Below are 20,501 nucleotides of genomic sequence, written 5' to 3'. Positions count from 1 at the left end.
CGGAACTTGTGTGGAGTGTTTAAGAGCTGTAAATGCTTCCAATAAAACTTGGGCAGTTTGGCTTCAAAATGCATGTTTTGGTTTCTAGCTACTCATTACCATATTAAAATTACACACTTTTCAAAACCGTCAGTCCCACTCCATGACTTACTATGTTGTAAAGTAAGACTTACTCAAGGAATCTTGTAATAAATATTCTGCTGCAAGTTGACCATTGCAACGTGTTCATTCTCATGACGGGAGACATCACAAAGTTGAATCCAGAACTGTCTTGGTCTGGACATCCAGATTCCAATGTGCTGTCATGAGGACATCCTAGACTTGAAAAAATGAAACGAAAAGTATCTGAATTGCACGTAAATTGAAGTGTAATTTTAATCATATAAACCTTCACAAATAACACAAAGATATAAGAATTTATCACTTTCTCAGTAAGTGACGATAACAGAAATGATAGTATGGTTCATGCTGTTAAGCTCAGCTCATGTATCTAGTAGTGGACTGGAATGACGGCAGCAGACATTCTAGTGTGGTAAGTTACTGGATAGCTGTCGAAGATTTGGATGGGTCACATCTTCAAATGCCAATATATTTCAATAGGCACATTGTTAAAGCGCGATCCACACAAGAAAATATTACCAAATAATTGGAAGTTTACATAAATAGTAAAAACAAATTAAGCTAATTCAAATGTTGGGTTGAAATTTTGCTAAATTTTAGTAGCAGATCTATCTAATTGATCCAGGAATAGGTAGAGCACACTTCGAAACCCGTGAGTACTGTGTTCGATTCTTCTAAAGTTTCTCATCATATTCATCATTGTCTATTATTTTTATTATATGATTATCATGCGATTTACCTATCGCATTATGACAGGGTGGCCCAGTAGATTGGCCAACCTGATTTTGGACAGGCAGCCCCTCTCGAGAGCGAGTATTAGGCCTTCATTATATTATGATTCATTGTAGGCAAAGGAGCATTGAACAAACGGACTTGAACAGGCACACACCCGCTGTAATAAAATCTTGAAACAATTATAAATGTTCATCGCACCAGTCCATGCGTCTTTTATAAGAGAAGCTTGTTAATCGGCTACCGTAACTATTCCTGCGCCGCTTTATATCCGGCACGGGAACAGCTTTTATGGCAGTGACCCTCTGTTGCCGCATTTACCTACAAGGGAACAACAACCAATCAGGTCTACTGCTTCGGCAAGGAGACCAATTTCGTTTAGGTCCAGCTCAACGTTATCCATCCATCTTCGTCTTGGCCTTCCTACAGGTCTCTTACCATCAGGTCTCCCAACAAGAATCCTGTATACTTTTCTTTTCTCTCCCATTCGTGCCACATGGTCTGTCCACCTAAGTCTTCTTGATGTAATTATTCTAAGATCTGGACATGAATACAAGCTGTGCAGTTATAATTACTAATCGGCTACGGTAGTTAAGGAACTTTATCGTCAGCAGCGCTAGTGTCACTATTGTCGTCGGGAAGTTATGGCCACGTAGGAACTTCAGCGAAAAATGTATTCTAGAACAGGACTCCAACCCTGGTCTCTGTCATACCATGCCGTTCTTCTACCAACTGAGCTACCGAGCAAGCTACTGCTTTTTCTCTCTTGCTATTTTACCTGCCACAGGCTCGAGTTCGAGTCCTGGTCGAGCATGCACTGAGAAAAACACTGGTGTTGCGTGACCCAAACAGTGACCCCAGGAGGTCCTCACCATATTTGAATCACCGTTTAACCTCAGAAGTGTTAAAATAGTGTTGATGACAATCATTTACCTGTTTTATTTTAACACAATTGAGGTTAGACGTTGTCCAAATGTGCTGTGGACTTCCTGAAACCACTGCCTATGTTGTTTTGACACATAGCGTGTATTTCGTGCTCAAGTTTCTACGTAGAAACATGAACGTCTGCAAGATTTTTTCCAGGGAGGGGCCAGTAAGGTATTTTTTTTCTAGAGGGGGCAAAGGAGGTATATTTTCCCCATAATAGTGATGCCCCCTCAAAAAACACTGCTTCAGTCTGAAATTATCATGTTCCTTCAAAGGCCTTATAATAATTAACTTAAATTACTGTGACCGAAATGAAATTATGTGTGAAATATACCTATGCCTTTTAGGTGAACATTCATTTTCCAGGAGGGCTGTGGCCCTCCTCCTTGCCTCCCTTCCAGGACGCCCATGCGTAGAACACCTCGTTTGTGTGCCAAACAGTAAGTTATGGCCAGTATTGCTAAACATAGGAACATTTAAACGTAAGGGGCATGAGGAAAAACATGTGTATTTCTGTGCCAATCATTATTTAATGGAAAGAGTAGAATATATGAGTTACAGGGTCTGTATTTTAAGTAATGAGAATAAATCCAGAAAACAAAATTTATTACAGATATCGCTACAAACCTTTAGTAGTCTTCAAAGTATGCCCCTTGAGCATCAACACACTTCTGCAGGCGAGTTTTCCACGCGTCATACGCTCCCTGAAAGTCAGCAACTGGAACAGCCTTGAGAGCACGCGTGCAAGCCGCTTTGAGGAGTCCTTTGAGGGCTGTTTTCACTCTGGGAAAGAGGAAAAAATCTGCAGGGCCAAGGTCGGGGCTGTAGGGAGGCTGAGAAATCGTTGTGATGCCAGATTTCGTCAGGAACTCTCTAACCACGAAGCACGTGTGACATGGCGCATTGTCATGATGGAGCTTCTAATCGGCGGGAATTTGTGGTCGCACTCGGTTGACCCGTCTCTTCAACCTTTTTAACACCCCCACGTAGAAGGAGGCATTGACTGTCATTTCTGCAGGCACACATTCCGCGTGGACCACACATTTCTTGTCGAAAAACACAATCAGCAATGCTTTGATTCTGGACTTGGACATGTGCGCCTTTTTTGGTCGAGGCGACTGCGGAGTGTGCTAGCAAATCTCACACATGTTGTTCGTTGTCTCTGGTTCGTGCGGTTGACGGGCGCCCTGCGCGGGGTTCGTCCTCCACGCTCTCCCGGCCTTCTTTGAACATTTTGTGCCACCGAAACACTTGCGCTTGTGATAAACTGTCACTGCCGCACGCTTGCCGAATCATTTCCAGCGTTGCTGCACCAGATTTTCCAAGGCGCACACAAAATTTGATCGCGTACCGCTGTTCCATGCTTTGCTGCATTTTGCTCTTGCACACACTACTTTGCAGACGTCCACGCCACGCGTGATCATGCCTCAATGGACGCCAGCAGGCAACTGCCGCTTGGAGCGCTTTCAAGGTCACACCCCCCACTACCGACTCCAATCGGTCCCAGCGCGCTCTGACGTCTAGTCGCGGCAGAAAAATAATATTCTCATTACTTAAAATACAGACCCTGTATGCTATCTTCTAGTATATACTACATAATACGGAAGACAAAGCATAATGGTGCCAATACATACTTGTGCCCCAGCTGGTGGGCCACGACCAGCCCAAGAATTAGACCAGAGTCTACAGCTATGGCGCATGATTTGAGAGGGTTGCAGGCACCAGCTAGGTACGTCAGTCCACGAAGTGAGCAAGTCGACGTGTTGTCCACGCAAAAGTCATGTCTGTAAAAGAATGGTTCGTCAGCCTGGTTCGTCCAAGCTCTTCTGAAGTTCAAATCGAAAAATCGATAAAATACTATACTCTATCCAGGAAATCTTTGGAGCAAGTCCGCGCATAACGGTAGAGAAGTGGAGATAGTTTGTGGGCGGAGTGAAGCAGTACATGCTGCTGCAATGGCTGGTAACTACAGTAGCTCTTCCCCCTTCTAGCAACCCCGTACCCTCTGACTTGTACATTGGTCGAGCTCTCAACATTCACTACCTGCGCAGAGACTTGCTTTCGTTCGCCCGCTCCAGAGATTTCCGGGACAGAGTATACATCAACATGACAGAGCATTCATCAAACATTCGATATGGCGAAGGTACCTTTAGCATCGCGGCTAAATTTAATGCCACATTCAGACTCCATCAAAACGCTTAATTCGCTGCTGGTTGCAAGCAAATTACGGGGTCCCGGCTTCGAATCCCGGCCTGGGCATGGGTGTTCTTTTTGAGTGTCATCAATTTCATCATATCATCAGTCATCCTCATCGTCGCGATTAGCGAAAAGTGACAGAAAAGCGACGCTAAATCACAATCAAATCAAATTACGTAAATGTGTTGGCGTGGCTCACATGTCATATATCATTGTTGATGTTTATTAGTCTTGCAATATATATTTCGCTATATCGTAGCTGAAAACCTGTATCCGTGTTTGTCTTGTATAGTTCACTGTGATGATTCACTGAATATCCTAAAGGCAGTGGCGTGCCCAAGGGGATTTTGATGGGTCCTACACCCTCGCCCTCCCCTGACCCACTATTCCTAAAAAAAGTCAAAGGCAGAAAAATATGTCAAAATGAGGACTGACTACTAAAAAATTTTACGTACTCCTCTCCCTGTTTTTCGAAAATCCATGGCACGCCACTATCTAAAGATAAAGTTTTCTGTGACGCTGTTAATTTGTAATGCCTTGAGGAATTTGCTAATACTATTTCTGTTAATCCCCCTATTGTAAATAGGAAGATAAATCCAATAATATCATTCATTATACCTAGGTATTATATGTAATATAAATATAAATATAATGTAAATATTTGGTCCTTTCGTACTAAAATATTTACAACATTTTTGTACCATCAAAACCTCTTTTGCCAAATGTACTGTTTTTGTACTACTACGCATATATATATATATATATATATATATATATATATATATATATATATATAAATTGTGCCAGTCAGTTTACAGTAGACACAGAAATCGATTAGGGGGTTACAAGATAATGTCTGAACCTCATAGTTGGTTTCGGCTACGTTCTCCACATCAAAATATTGTAGCCTACTATATTTTGCACCATTATTTTTTTTATTCACTACCAAAAATAGTTGGGAAAATTTGTACCTTGTAACCCAAAATTTGTACCATAACAAGCTCTTTTGTAAGATAATGTTTCACTCAAAAATTTTAAAAAGTAATGTACTTCTTGAGTCATCACAGAAACAATTTAGATTGAGTCCGTTTGTGATTTATGTACAGTTAGATTTCTGTTTTATTGGGATGTATATTTTATATTCTACACTTTATAACACAATATGCAAGCAAATTCCTTACAATTTAGGCATAATCTCGTTTAGATATCAATCAGTTACGAGTTACTTAGAATGTTCTATTTTCCACAAAAGATTGAAAGGGTTTAACACGATAATTTGACAGTAGCCATTGTGTTCGAGATTCCCAAACAGTGTAAGACCATATGCAACAAAACTTTGAAAACAAGCAAATAAATGAAAGTGCGATGTAAACTCTTACCTCGTAATTAGAAGTGCTGTGTCATGGTGATTGGGATGAGACTCTTCAAGATTTAAGCGATTCTGCCATTCACAGAAATTAGCTAAGGTTTTGTCCACATCACGACTAGTTAGAAGATCCATCTGAATAATAAAAATACCATAATAATCAGATCATTCAGGTAATTATGCGTTATTAAAATTAATTTAAAATGTGTTTGGTATTTGTAGCTAAGTTTTTAATTATCTAATTAATTAGAAATCTGTTCGTTTATTCTTTGTGCACACCTAATTTGCCACCTCCAGTGGCAGGAACTTTCATTATTAATTGTAACACGTGGAAGGGAGATAAAGTTGGACAATGTATGGGAATTGTAGCATAGGCATAACTTGGCGGGGGCAAACGGTACACTTGTCCTCCCCGCAAAATTTTAAGACTTATTAGAATTTACAAGTTAACCCGTTGAGACCTGAGGGGTAAAGTAATTAATAGTAATATTTTTGGTTTCGCAAATGTCACAATTATTTAGCAAATAAACCTGGACGCTATTTTGATGAGATAGAAAGTTTTTCGACACTGCCCTCCCCCACCCCCAAAGTTTGGCCTTAAGTTCGTTTCTGCCTCTTCAAAATAAGTTATGTCCATGAATTGTCGCATGTCTCATGAAGTTGTGATTACTTTGGAGCAATGTCTATAAAAAACACGTGCTAAGATCCCGGATTAGATTCCCAGCACAGACACAGTGCTTACTGGCTCCAATTCCACTTTGAACTTCAGTTCCGATTAGCCTTGAGCATAAAGTGAACTTAAATTTGATAACCACACTTTTAACGTGGAATTCAGGGGGGAAATTTGCTACTAGACAATAGGCTAGAGGCCGCAAGTCCAAGGGAGCTCAACAAAGTGACAGAGTAAACAAAAAATAATCGATCAGGCAATTCGATTATAGATGGCGGGGAAATAACTTCCGGTTTGTGTAATATTCCAATGTAAACAAGTGGAATATAGATCGTCACTGAGCTTATTTTCTTATAAAAGATCGGATACAAGATGGATCACTTGAAATTTTTGAATGATATAGAGAAACAAAGTCACCTAGAAAAGATTGGCAATTTCCCTGATCCTTTGTTTGGATGAAGATTTACGGAAATATAGTAGTCTTTTCCAAGAGAATGATGATCTTCTACCAACAGTTTCGTGTTAAGACTTCTGCAGGTTGAAATAAAGCTTACATAAATTATAAAACACTGAAATACTTCAATTTTACGACAGTAAAATGTATAATTTTCGACATTGTGTAATCAAACACAGCCCCTTTAATTTTATCATATGACTTAGAGAGAGCGTCGTCAGAAATTTTTGTAGGGGGTAAAGGCCAGTAATAAAAGTAGAATAGTAGAAATAATAATAATAATAATAATAATAATAATAAATACAACTGTTATAAATGTTATACAATAAATAATTACTACACTAATGAAATAAACAAATTTGATTCGAAATTTTGTATTATTTATTTATTAATGCTATTCGAGTACATATCCAGCACAAGAGTTACAATACTGAAATGCACAATTATTGTATTTTATTATTAACTTTTGCAAGTGTCGTTCAAGAAAAGACTTAATTTTACTAATAAAGTTTACATTGATTACATTAAATTATAAGATTATAATTTTTGGAATTCTGGATGATTATAAACAGTTTCAAGTTTTAAATATAGTTAACACATGTGCGTTAGACGATTATGATTTTCGAAACACGTAAAACATTTTCATTTGAATTACTCCGGTGATGTAGGGTCGACTATTGTTTGTGTCCAATCTTTTCGCTTTATTGCTTGAATTCACTGATTTTTCCGTATCGGATCTGTCTGAAAATGTATAGATACCTGAGAAAAAAAATATTTGTTCCTAACCTTGTGTTGTCACCACAAGCCACACAATGATTGTCGCCTTTTCTTAAGACACTGCCTTTACACCTTTGAACTCTATGCTATTCTATTGAAAACCGGAAGTAAAGTTCCCGCCCGCGCCAGGTAAGCACAGAAATGTATTTATTTATTTATTTATTTATGTACACATCTGGTGAATAGGCCCCATAACAAAGGACTATGCGAAGGTTGTGGTTGTTGATCTGTGGCACGCCCAACAAAATAAAGTTTATTTAAATTAAGAAATCTTGTAAACCGTCGTATGAGAACCAAAGGAACCTCCAAAAATGCTGTTTTCAGTTTTTTAAAAATAATCTACCCTGAGGAACTGTATTTGGAGTCAGATCTCCACTCCTAATCCTTAGCAGTAAGGTGAAGTCACGTATTTCCAATTTACTGACTCAATTTAAGAGTCAGGCATATTCCTAAGAATACACTGTTTAATCTCTTCCCTAAATTTGATAAATTGGAATTACGTTCCTCTGGTTCTCACACGACGAAATTATATTTACCATGCACTGTATTTATTCCTTTAGCGATGTACAGTCAACGGTAAAGATAATGGTAGCAAATTGTCCATCGTTATTTTCATTACTTTTTATTCTACGTCCGGTGTTGTTTTAAGGAATAAAATTATGTTGGTGCAAAACAGGAATTTACCTCTGCTTATTGACGTCTTTATTTCGATTCATTATCATCATATGGTGCAATACAGACTGGATGAAAATGGTGCTGGACAATTTGCTTACTGTTTCTTTTGCCGTTGGGTGTACCAGTATATTCCGTCGTACTTTATTCAAGCGAAGTAACTCATATACAGGGTGTTTCAAAAATACTTTTACAAACATTGAGGGCTGGTTCCTCAAACCAAAACAAGGAAAAAGTGCATATAAACATATGTTCGAAAATCCTTAGTTTCTCAGTTATTAATGAAAATTTACGTTCAATGCATTTCAAGGTACAATCCATCATTTGCCCTTGCAAATAAGAAGAAGCATGTGGTTTATGCATGATGGGGCTCCAGCACCAGTCGCAATGTTAGAGATGCACTGGCTTATATCTGACAGATGGATAGGTAGGGGAGGACCAATTCCATGGCCTGCAACTTACCCCGACCAAAATCCTTTGGATTTCTACCTGTGGGGCCACCTAAAACAATTGGTTTATGCAGTTGACATTCCTAGTGCAGAGACACTTCATCAACGTGTCATGGAAGCGTGTGAAACCGTTCGACGTCGTGTGGGAATATGTGAAAGGGTGTGCCGGTTAATGATCCAACGCGTGCATGCGTGTGTGGAAGCAAGAGGAGGCCATTTTGAACATTTATTATGAGTTTCCGAGTTGATGACAGTTTCAACACTTGCTAATAAGCGGACAATGTCTAATAGATGTGTCATCATGTTATTTCATTAATAACTGAGAAACTAAGTATTTTCGGACATATGTTGATATGCACTTTTTTCTTGTTTTGGTTTGAGGAACCAGCCCTCAAAGTTTGTAAAAAGTATTTCTGAAACACCCTGTATAATACACTTATAATAATAATAATATACTAAAAATATTTCCTACAATTTGAAAAAGTGTTTACTAAAAAATTTCTTACATTTGGGAAAACCATATGTTGCATCATGCAAAAATTTTGGGATATTATCCAAGGGGAGGTCGCTGGATGTTCTACAACCTGTGTTGTTTTGAAGAATGGAATTATGTTCATGTGGAGCAGATATTGTCCTCTCCTTATTGACGTTTTTATCTCAATTCATGATCATCACATTGTGGAAAACAGATTAAATTAAAGTGGTGATTGACAATTCGCTTACTATTTAATTTATCATTGGGTGTACACCATTGAAGATTTATTAATTTAACTTTTTATTCCGTTAATTACTGGTTTCGTCAGCGGACAAAGAAGGACGACATGATACTTTGATCTTAAAACATGGACATTCAGGGAGAGATTTGCCACTAGGAAAGTCCAAGGGGGCCCCAGAAAGGGGAAGAAGTGACAACAAAGACCATCGACTATTAAAATTTCTTAATATTGCGATAATAGCAAAATAAAGCAACATGTCAAGTCCCTTTACTTGCTTATTTCATGAAAGAAGGATTAGTCTCAGCAGCTTCGACTGTGACAGGTACTCCGATCGAAACTCCGAAATTAGAACCACAAGCTGAGACGACTCTCAACTCAGAAAACAAATGGATGTGACGTTGTCGACCCTTCAATTCCCCATGCTGAAGTAGAATCAACTAGTAAAAAAATCTATCTGAACCTTCCTTGTGGTTAAATTAAACTTCCGTGACATTGATCACATCATTTGCCAAAATAACGTGATATCGATAACTTAGATTTTTCAAATTCGTAGCGTGTTTACCCTGAGCAAACGAGGTACGCCACGAAACATATTTTTCATTAAGTTACCTGTGAATAACAAATAATAATAAAATAATAATAATAATGATAATAATGTCTGCATGGTCCGAAACAAAGGACAGCCTAGGGACGCAACTTTTATAAGTCCTGTGCACATTACATATCTACCTCTTCCTTTCAACTGGCGTATGCTTTGTTTGGTTTTATGCTGAGAACATAAATCATGGGTAAGGCACATATTCCTCATTTCACCTGCCATATTCATTGTCCTGTTTAACGTAATCTAAAAATAAACACAAAATAAACACACGAGTGCAAAATTCCTAGCACAAGTAGCTAGTCGATGGTAAATACTCGTGAAGACCCTATAAATTGATTTGGTGCTGTTCTCCTTACACAATTTTTCATAGCTGTGACAAAGGATAAGATGCATTTTGAACTGTTTGTAACTAAGAAGTATTCTCATGCGTATAAGCAGTGGCGGCGATTAGAGCGGGGCGAGGGGGCATTTACCCTCCCCACTTGTTGACACTTTTGCCCCCGCACTATGCTAAACCTTATCTACCAAGCGAAAGTAAACTGTCCTTGCCCTACCAATTTTGGAACCCAATCGCCGACACTGCGTATAAGCCATCTTAAACGCAACAACCTGTTAACGATTTATGTTGAATAATAAATGTACTGTAGTACATGATACACCAACTCACCTCTTCTTTTTCATCTCCTAGAAATATGATGCGTACTACAACAGGATGGATTATATTTCCCACACTCGCATCGTGGAAGTAATTCGATACCTGTCAACAAAAGGAGACATGATAGAACCTCAAAGATAACATATTACATAGCGTATTAATGCTATTACATTTAGTTTCAGCTCTCCCCGAGGGAACGGCGTCCGCTATAGGACGAGACGACGCTGGATCGTCGCATCCCGTAGCTCTACTAACCGCGTATCCTCTGGGAGAGTAGAGACCGTACCGGGATAAGGCAAATGGTAAATTACAATGACCGATACTCTCTCCACATTAGGTTTATTGATGTGACTGGAGGTAAGGATTGTACACGGAAGGCACACTCACCTTGCCTAATCCGGCTACGCTTCTTTGAGCACAGCGTATCCCAAAATCACCAGCCCAATAGGTTAGGCGTAAACATCGATGACAAGAGAGAGAACCACGTAATTGCTCCTATGCTTATATAGTAGGTAGGTGCCTGTCGCGCTGGCCATTTGACGTCGAGCTTACGTGGGCATTAGACAAGGTTCGTGCGTCGCTTGCACCCAATGTAACATCAATACATGTAGAGAAATATAAGATTTGTAGGTTACCAAAAAGATTTTAAAGATTCCCTCTTGATATCAAGAAGTCATTGTTACAAAAGTTGCCGAGTTTTCGAGAAGGAGAGATAAATTACGTTTTGAAAACTTAGAAACTTCGATTGCTATTTCGAAAACATACCTTGATGCTTTGAAAAGTGTGATTGTACAATTATTTTCGTGGACAATGAAATTGATATCCTGGTCATTATAAGCAGCCAATTTTATACCTATACAGGGTGTCTCATAAGTAATAGCGTAAACCGACACAGGTGAAGTTACATGATAGTTGAAGAAAAAAAAAGTCTCAGTAATCATGGGTCTGCAAACGAGCCGTTTTCGAGATAATGGCGAATGTGTGATTACAAGCCGCCACTGACTTCATTGTTTGTAAACGTCGTCCTAGTTGGTAAAATGCTAATAATGTGTGCGAATATGTGGTTAGAAGCCCGTCACTGATTGCATTTTGTAAACACCGAGTACTTTACTCCTTGCGCGTTCCGAGGAGTATACAAGCCAGAACATTTCCGAGAGGTGGGGTTGTAATCAAACAGGATGGATACAATCAGTACACAGTCTAATCGTATTGTTGGAGTCACGTCAATGAAATCTCCAATGACTATTCTTACTGTATTATTAGCATTTTACCAACTAGGACGACGTTTACAAACTATGAAGTGGGTGGCGGCTTGAAATCACACATTCGCGATTATCTCGAAAACGGCTCGTTTGCAGACCCATGTTTACTGAGACTTTTTGCTTCTATTATCGTGTACTTTCACCTGTGTCAGTTTGCGCTATTACTTTTGAGACACCCTGTATATTCACCACACTAATATAAACGTCATAAAATAACTCAGTCTCAATGAATTTCAACCCAATTGATTTGGTATATCCTATATTCACGAAATTACTGTAAAAATAAATAACTTTACAATAATAAAACAAACAGCCAATTCTTGGAAGGGGAAGAGTTTATACTTTCTTTGGCCCAGATTGGTTACCACAGCGCACTAAGACGCCAGGGATCCCGGGATCGAATTCCGTCCTAAGCATCGGTGTTCTTTGTGAGTGTCCCTTGATCAATATCATCATATGATCACTCATCCTCATTGTCACGATTAGCCAAAAGTAGCGAAGCAAAATAAATCAGATCAATCATCGTACATCAGTAACATAATCCTGGTATCGTACTTTATTTCAAATCTGTCGCTTAATACACTTTCCTTCAATGATATCATTCAAGTACGTGATAAATTGTTTATCATAAAATTTATTTATTTCCGGAAAGAAAATTTAAACATACAGTTGTATCGTTCTGAATTTAAATTATTTGTAATTTCTTTAATCATAGTGAGGTTTACAAGAATGTGCAACTTAAAAATATAAAATTTTTAAAACCATGTTGAAATCTAATTTGGGAGATGTCCCAAGAAATTTCTAATGAGCATCAAGTTTAATTCCTTTAAATATTCATAAACTTACCATATTCATTATAGTAAGTAGATATGCTTCCTTATCTGTGTGGATATTACTATGATAATCTATGAACCTCTTATCTGCCACAAGCAATAATTCCACAAAATTCTCCTTAGATTTCTTGTTTCCTTTTCTAAATTGTTCATCAGATTTTCCTTTCCTACTTCGTTGCAACTCTTGTCCTCCGAACCAATGTTTATTCCAGTTAACTAAGAAAGTAAGTAGGAATTACTTGTTTAAATACATTAAGCGATCACGTAACTTCATAACGAAAAGTCAAATCATTTCAACATCAACTGGATGATGAATATAAAAGGGTCCTTTTAAAATACACATCTTAAATGCACAATTTTAACATGGCTGGCCTCCGTGGCGGAGTGGTCATCACTCATCCTCATCTTCACGATTAGCCAAAAATGGCAGAAATGCTAGGTAAAATAAACCAAACCAATCTATTTTTAACCGGCTCCCGTAGCGGAGTGGTTAACACATCGCTCTACGACGCCAGGGGTCCCCGGTTCGAATCCTGACCTGGGCATGCATGTTTGTGAGTGTCCATTCTCAAATTTCATCATATCATCACTCATCCCCATCTTCGCAAATTAGCCAAAAGTGGCACAAAAAGCGAAGTAAAATAAAGCAAAATAATAATCATCATCATCATCATCATCATCATCATCATCATCATCATCATCATCATCATCATCATCATCATCATCATCATCATCTATTTTTAATATGGCGAACACAAGAATGTCTTTTTAGTTTTTATTAACAATAGATTACTAAGAAAAAGGCAGGACTAGTTTTTGCCCATGGTTATGGTTAGGTTTTGAATGAACGAATGTTAAAATTTTTGGGTGCGTCGGTACGTATGTGCATTTTGCACCCATATAAGTATAGGAGGAAAAATCATCTCATCTAAAACCCTTACCTAAAAGTTAAACCAGCGGTGTAATTAACCCCTTGAGAAAGGTCAAAAGTCTAAGATTGTAAACAAACGTGCACAAGACAATCCTGATTATTTTAAGAATATTTTATAGAGATTTGATGTTCTTTGGTGTTGATTTCTTTCTTTTTGTAGTTATAACATTCCTTTTTAGACAATTTTTAAATTTAAAAAAACACAGTAACGGATGTGTGAAAAAGTATGTTTCTAGCTCATCTAGCTCCACCAGAATCCATTATTACAACTCAACACCGTTACCACTACGCCAATTGGAAGGAGACCTACTGGACCTACATATGGTACTGGGTTAGTGCATTTCAAATGCAATTTTCGAGAGACACTGGGCAAGATCACCGAATTATAAAAGTAGGGCCTTATATTCTAGGATATGGGCAAAGGCTGAGGCTCAGAGACTAAAATTTGAGTGGAAAACATACACAATATTGTTGATTTCAATAAGATGATGATGGTGATTCAGAAATTGGCAACCTTATTTTTTAGGAGTTGGCAGCCTTATTTCTTAGGAGTTGGTAACCTTATTTCGTAGGAGTTGACAAACTTGCGCACTTTCTTTGATGAATTCGCGAGGCGAGATAGTTCACAGAATGGGACTGCCTACATTGAACGTGGCCAGTATTCCCACAAATCCCGATCAGTGTTGCAAACCGAATGTTCTCGGCATGGAATTTTCCCAGGTACGGGGAATTTTGGAGCCAAAGGATTAAAGAAAAGGTAAAAAGGGTTGAATATGACAGGAAAATTCACCTTTGGACCAAAAACATCAGAACCCTTGCAGACGAGTAGAGAGAAAGAGGCCGTTGATCTCTTCAAACAACCAGGGTAGATGATTTACCATAGTGAGCAGAATTTTTTTTTTTGGGGGGGGGGTAAATAACTGGCCGCAAATGGTTAATGACTGTAACTAAGACTAACAAAAGTGACAAAGGTCAAGACCTGGAGCCGAAACCGCGTCGGAGGATGTTCAAAGACAATTCGTTTCGTTGGTGCGTGGATTTTTTTAAAAGGTTGGTCGTGTGAATAGTGAAGTGAGTGAGTGAGTGAATTATATTTTTGTGGCTATAGTTAAAAGAATTTTCTAAGTTGAAAGAGCATATCTAAAGCCATACAAGGCAAGTGAGGTTGAGTAATTTGGCTCCTCTATCAAGGAAAAACTTGAAATAAAGGGTAGAACAACTGCTGTGGATTCTACTACTGTGAAATAATGAAGGGTTAAAAAGTAGAAAAGTCTACGCATGATAACGCCATTGAACTTCATGCTCTAACCATGAAGCTTTTAGTTGATTCAAGTATGGAACAGTAATTTTATTTTTTAAGCTGTTCTGTGGCAGTCCTTATTTTCTCTTACCCTTCAAATATATTAATTCTTTAAAAGAAGTATTAATTGCTTATGTAATTCAATTTATCTCTAAATATTCTAAACTTTCACGTAAATTGGTCGGAGAAAATTTGAAATATGTACACTCTCCTTCTTTGCTAACGCTTTAAGTTCAGTGTCAGGAATACACCCCATTGCCTACATACATCTGCCATAAAGCTAGTCTCAACAATGACAATGCAAGAATGAAGTGGATGAAATAACAAGTGTGTGACGAGATTACAGTTGTGGAGGCAGCTCAGAACTTATACTCTGATCAATGAAACAAAGAACATGAGTGTAAGTAATATCAGGCAGCAGCAAAGAGATAGGAAATCGCAAAAAAATAAGCCGTTATTAGTATTGGTTAGAATCGAAGCTGTGCGTAGTTTTCTTCTAGAACACCTCTTAATTATTTAATTTTATATAGCCTATATATATATATATCAATTCTTGATCACCCCTCGCCTTCGTATTGTTCCTGTTCGGTATTTCTTTTGCTCGTTTTACTGTGCTATGCTGTGTCTAGCTGGCAGTGGTTTTCTTGCAAACGTCACTACTTTGCCATGGGATATATTTTGCAATTCATACCATTCTGCGTGACGATCTTACCTCTTCATGGGGGTAATTTTGACCTGCTAGGAACGTAAGCATAGATGATGAAGTTACCCCATTTTCTGGGGTAACTTCGTCACGAAAATAATAATTGGATAATTCTAAAGATAAGGAAAATGATGAGATGATAAGATTAAAATATTGAAGGGGCAGTCACCCATGACAAGGCCAGGACTCTAACCTGAAATCTTTGATAATTGGATCTCAAGTCGAACGCTGAGCGCAATTCTTCTGCTGCGTCTGTCGCTTAAAGCTTAACGCCCACTGAGACGCGGAGGAACGCAGAGAAACGCGGCACAGAACTTCTGTTGTCTGTTTCTATTGAAATCAAATTGTGTAACGCCCACTACAGGGAAACACGCGGAACCGAAGCGCGGAATTTCCGTGCCGAAAGTCTGCAGGTTATCTTAAGAGTCGTTGCCCATTGAGACGCCGGAAACGCGTCTGTTCCGTTCTCTTGCCGCGTCTCATTGGGCGTCACGCTTAACTCTCCCCTCTCATTGCTCTTATTCTCCGTCATGAAAATCCTGCGTTTACAAAGATTAAGCAATGAATCGCCCTTATGGTAAGATATGAATTTACTTTCGAATATCTACCGCAAAGGCAACTTGTTGATTGATGGATGGATATAATTTATGTTACTTCGCTTTTTTGCCACTTTTGGCGAATCGCGAAGATGAGGATGAGGCATGATTTGATGAAATTGAGGAAGGGACACTTACAAGGAACACCCATGCACAGGCCGCGATACAAACTCGGGACCCTGAAGTCGTAGCGCTCTATGATAACCACTCCACCAACAGAGGTCGGCATAAGATACGTACGTAATTGTATGATATGATACTTACCTGATTTACAATTTCCTGGACCCACTTCTTTTGTATCCCTTTTGTAAATTGCGTGCAAATGCTTGGCACTAATGTTAGGAGATCTGAAGTCAAGTGGTTTAATGAAGAACAAATTACTTTTAGTTGCAAAATATCCAACCTTGAGAAGAGAAGAAACTGTTGAAAAGCTTTTAACACAAAATGTTAATATTACCAGAAATAAGAAACTAGAGAATTTGAATGCAGTATTATTTAACGTAATTGTCAATTAATTGAAAATAAATATGTAAATTTACCTCAGTCTCACAGTTTTCGAAAAATTGATTGCTTGAGCTGTACTGATAACAACTACAGTATATTTGTATTTCTGTTTTGGTCATTTACGACAATTCCTACGCTCTTGGTTAATATAATCTTATACATATTCAAGGGTCATTTTATAACGGTCAAATATTGAGTAACAGGTAATTAATCTAATTGCCCGTTGTTAAGAATTAATTACAATTGGTAATATTAAAATCCGTCGCGAATAAAAGTGTCTAGCGACTGCCTTAGCCAACGCTAACTTGCTCAACCACCGTTTTTCGCCCGAATCCGGATTTACATGCATTCATATGGGGAATAGCAGGAAAAGAGCAACTTCTAAACCAATGGACCGAATTGGATGATATTTTAACCAGCGGAAGACCACATCACGAAAGTACTGATTCCAAGATTTGAGCCTAATCAGAACAGAACTACGGGAGTTATAAATTATTAAAGATCCATCGCTGCATTCAATGGGAGACGGTACCCTGTGGAGATGGCGCTCGCTGTCCGTGCATGACACAATAGCCGAGGATTTAGCCTAATCTCTGCACGAGGGGCTGCTACCAGAGGTTAAGGACCGGACTGAGCGTTGACCAAGATAGGAGGACAATGGTCAAAGCACCAGAAACAATAAATAGACACATAAACACAGAGGCTAGAACGTCACCACGTTCAAATCTTGAATAAAAGGGATGATTCGGAATAGCGAAGAAACAGTTTGCCTAGAATCGACACCGGAGTGTGAGCTACGCGCGACCTAGCTCCGAGTTGCGATCATACCCATGGTCTGGATTTGTTTTTTACTCGCGTGAGTGTTTAGAGCCATGAGGTAGAACAGAGTAGACTCAGGGGGTTCGTTTCCCCCTCGCCGTCAACGCATCCGTGCACATACCTGTGGTATGTGAGAATAACGCCAGACACGTCCACCTGTGTCAATCGTCCGAAACAACGTCATAAGTTAGCAGAAGTTAATAACAATTGATAGCAAAGCTAATACCGAAGTGCATAACAGCCAATACTAAAGTTAATAACATTTAATATTCATGTGTGTCCATGTGAAACCGCGAATGGCTCATTACGTATGTTCGTCTCATCGCCTAAGCCACGTATCTCTACGTACGAGTGACCGCGAAGGACTGACCTATTACTGCGCTAGTTGTCGTATGTAGTCGACATTGTACGTTTACCGTCATGGACGAGTGAAGCCAGGATCCGATGATGTCATACGGAACTACCGGGAGATCCATTTTCGCCAACCAGAATAACCGCGAAGTACAATACTGGAGTGCGGACGTTTTCCAAAACTGTAGGACCACTTTCACCCTACCCAGGTCAGAGGGAAAGCAGCGAAGGTAAGATCCAACCATGTGCGTGTGTGAGAGAGATGACACCAATCTACCGCGAATCTGCGTAAATCAAATCATTGCATAACTTAAATCAGTGCTATGGCTTAACTAGACATCTTATTCTGGCGGACAATCAACGTTATAGATCAGAGTTTAGGTTAACAGCCAAATAATAGTTCATTGAAATATATTTGTACCTTCAGAAAAGATAAAAGGGTTCGCACAAAGAACAATTATTCACATTATACTTAAAGCCCTAAACGGTAAATGGTAAAAGGCAAGGTAGCCAAGAAATAGCATGAGTATAGTCAAAGGATTAATTAATCTAACCTTTGTAATTGTCATATTGTCACAATATGCCATGGAATGTGTGTATGAATGAGAGATCGAGTGAAAGAGGGCAAGATGTACTGTCTATTTATCTGTGTTCTAATATATGTGTATATTCTGAACCACCGTAGTATTATGTAACGTAATTTCAGGTGCTTGAAATCAAATCCTCCTATGTTTATTCTCGGTAACTCCGACTGTAGGCACTTATCCTGACCGTATTATAATTCATGTAATGTTTAATCCGCGTGACAGGTGTCACGGGGAGCGATTCTGCGTTGTTGCGTTGCCTTGTCGTCGTCGCTTAGTTTAGTTAGTAAGTTTGTTAATTAAAGCACGTAGCAACTTAGTGCAACACAAATGCTATTTCAATGCACCGTCCATTCGAGAGAATAAGTATCACAAACTGTGTCCGAAAGGTCCAAAAAGCAGGCTTAAAATACAGTCTTGGAAGTGACATCGCCTAGTGCAGTTCGAAGATGCCAATTAAAAGCAATCGAGCCCGCAGGATGCAGTAAGCGACAATGCACACTTGTTTACTTCACTCGTCGGCTTGTTGTTCACTTGTTTGAAATCATGGTAGTCGAAAGTCAGGCATGTCCTGGTTGTAGTTCCTCTATTGTGTGCAATACTATAATGACCAATAACGTCTCACGGAAAATCTGTAATGTACACCTTCATTTACACCTCTACCGTTCGCCGTATATACACATTTTCGTTAGAATCCATTAACAACCTCCCCAGATTGCCTTTTGCCCCATCACAGAGAAATGCACTTATCAAGACTTCCACTCAACGAGCGCACTATTTAGCATAGCGCTAACCCGTCCCCGCAATTTATCACGCAGAGGTCCCTATACATACGGCGCTCACTCTCTTTGTATCTCTATGCATCCATAAACAACTGTCTTAATCCATCGGGCCTTGTATCGGAGTATCTGAGAGCCGGAAACTGTCTGAGTTTTTGAGCGACGGCAACTTTCTAAGATCTGAGAGAGCGTAACAAGTTGGAACCCAGTATTTTTACCTCAGACAAACGGCCCGCTCCCAACCACCGGGGCAAGGCCCTATTGTTACCTTTCAAACAGAGAAGCCGTTGGGGGAAAGAAACCGTTGGCTTCCCCGGCTACCGGGCAAAAAGCAACCTAGGGACGAGCATTTACAAACATTCAAACTTTTACACATATATTTCCATTTTCCAGCTGCGTGCGTCAAAACCACACAGCAATACATATAAGAACTTTTAAAAATGCTATGTGGTTTCTACGGTAAAAAATTAATGTTTATAACGCGGGGAAAATTATGTTCTTAATTTTATCTACTGGTCTTATTACGCGCTGCAGTCGAAGTATAATTCGAAAGATTTTCGCTCCCAGTCCAGGCTTCAAGACTGAACTGCGACACCGTTCTCGAAATGTATTCGCTTGAAGTACGGTCTTTGCACCCTTTCTGACAAGACCAGAGACAACGAAATTACACGACTACACTGACATATGTTGGCAACATTGATGGGAAAGCAAGTGAGAACCAAGAATCAGAGATTTATGAGAATTTTAACTGCGCGGGTAACATCCCCACATCCCCTCTCACATTGCGCACTCCCGCCCCACTGAGGGACAAAAACCTCTAAAACCGAATTCACCTGAAAACCTTTTTTGTTCGGAATCAACTAAACTTTCCTAGACACATGTGAGATTACTAAACAGACTAAAACATGAAGAAATTACGCGTATGATCATACTGTTACCAGTTACCAGACCATTGCACGTTGATATGGCAGCCCGGGAACCACGATGGCCTCTGATGAACCCTGTGTAGTGGCACTGGCGGGTGTTTGCCCTCTTCACCTTGAACCCCGGCATCCTTCTGGTGCCTCGCTCCTCCACTACGAGGCCAGGTGATAGGAAGCCGTGGTTGGGAGTCAGTTCCAAATGATGATCCTCTCCATCAAAGTGGAGGCGATAATGCACTCTCTCGTCTTCGCCTGGGTCTACGTCTCTCATCGTTCCACTGGGATTGTAAAAGTGTGTTACTTGATGGGTTAAGAAGGTTGAATTCTCTGACACTTTCTTTGGTACAACCACTTGGTAATCGTCTCCATCCACAAAAGCACCTGTGAAAATTACTTCAATTCAGTAAACAAGATATAACCATGGTCGTGTAAGGGGTGACATCCTGGTAAGCCACCCAAAATACAACCTCACTTTCCCGTAGTATAAACCCCGATAACTGCAATGCTGAAAGACAACGAGGCTCTGTGTCTGGATTTATGGTCAGTATAATCCTCTGTAGGGTTGTGCATTGTCCTTATAT

The 20,501-nt window shown here is 39.4% G+C and overlaps 1 protein-coding gene across 1 annotated transcript in view; it reads right to left on the bottom strand.

Moving 5' to 3' along the window:
- Positions 1-20,191, bottom strand: part of LOC145999229 (A disintegrin and metalloproteinase with thrombospondin motifs 7-like) — a 74,993-nt gene extending 54,802 nt beyond the window's left edge. The window contains exons 1-7 of the mRNA XM_083136164.1: positions 19,943-20,191; positions 16,225-16,363; positions 12,444-12,646; positions 10,348-10,437; positions 5,355-5,476; positions 3,414-3,563; positions 174-320 (exon numbers count right to left, since the gene is read on the bottom strand). Of these exons, the coding sequence (XP_082992290.1) occupies positions 174-320; positions 3,414-3,563; positions 5,355-5,476; positions 10,348-10,437; positions 12,444-12,646; positions 16,225-16,363; positions 19,943-20,191 (1,100 nt within the window). The remainder of the gene's footprint in view (positions 1-173; positions 321-3,413; positions 3,564-5,354; positions 5,477-10,347; positions 10,438-12,443; positions 12,647-16,224; positions 16,364-19,942) is intronic.
- Positions 20,192-20,501: the final 310 nt, after the last annotated feature.

The sequence above is a fragment of the Lepisma saccharinum genome, chromosome 15 (assembly GCF_977018435.1).
Source record: "Lepisma saccharinum chromosome 15, izLepSacc3.1, whole genome shotgun sequence".
NCBI lineage: Eukaryota > Metazoa > Arthropoda > Insecta > Zygentoma > Lepismatidae > Lepisma > Lepisma saccharinum.
The sequence above is the reverse complement of the archived record's forward strand: the minus strand, read 5'-3'. Positions and strand labels throughout refer to the sequence as shown.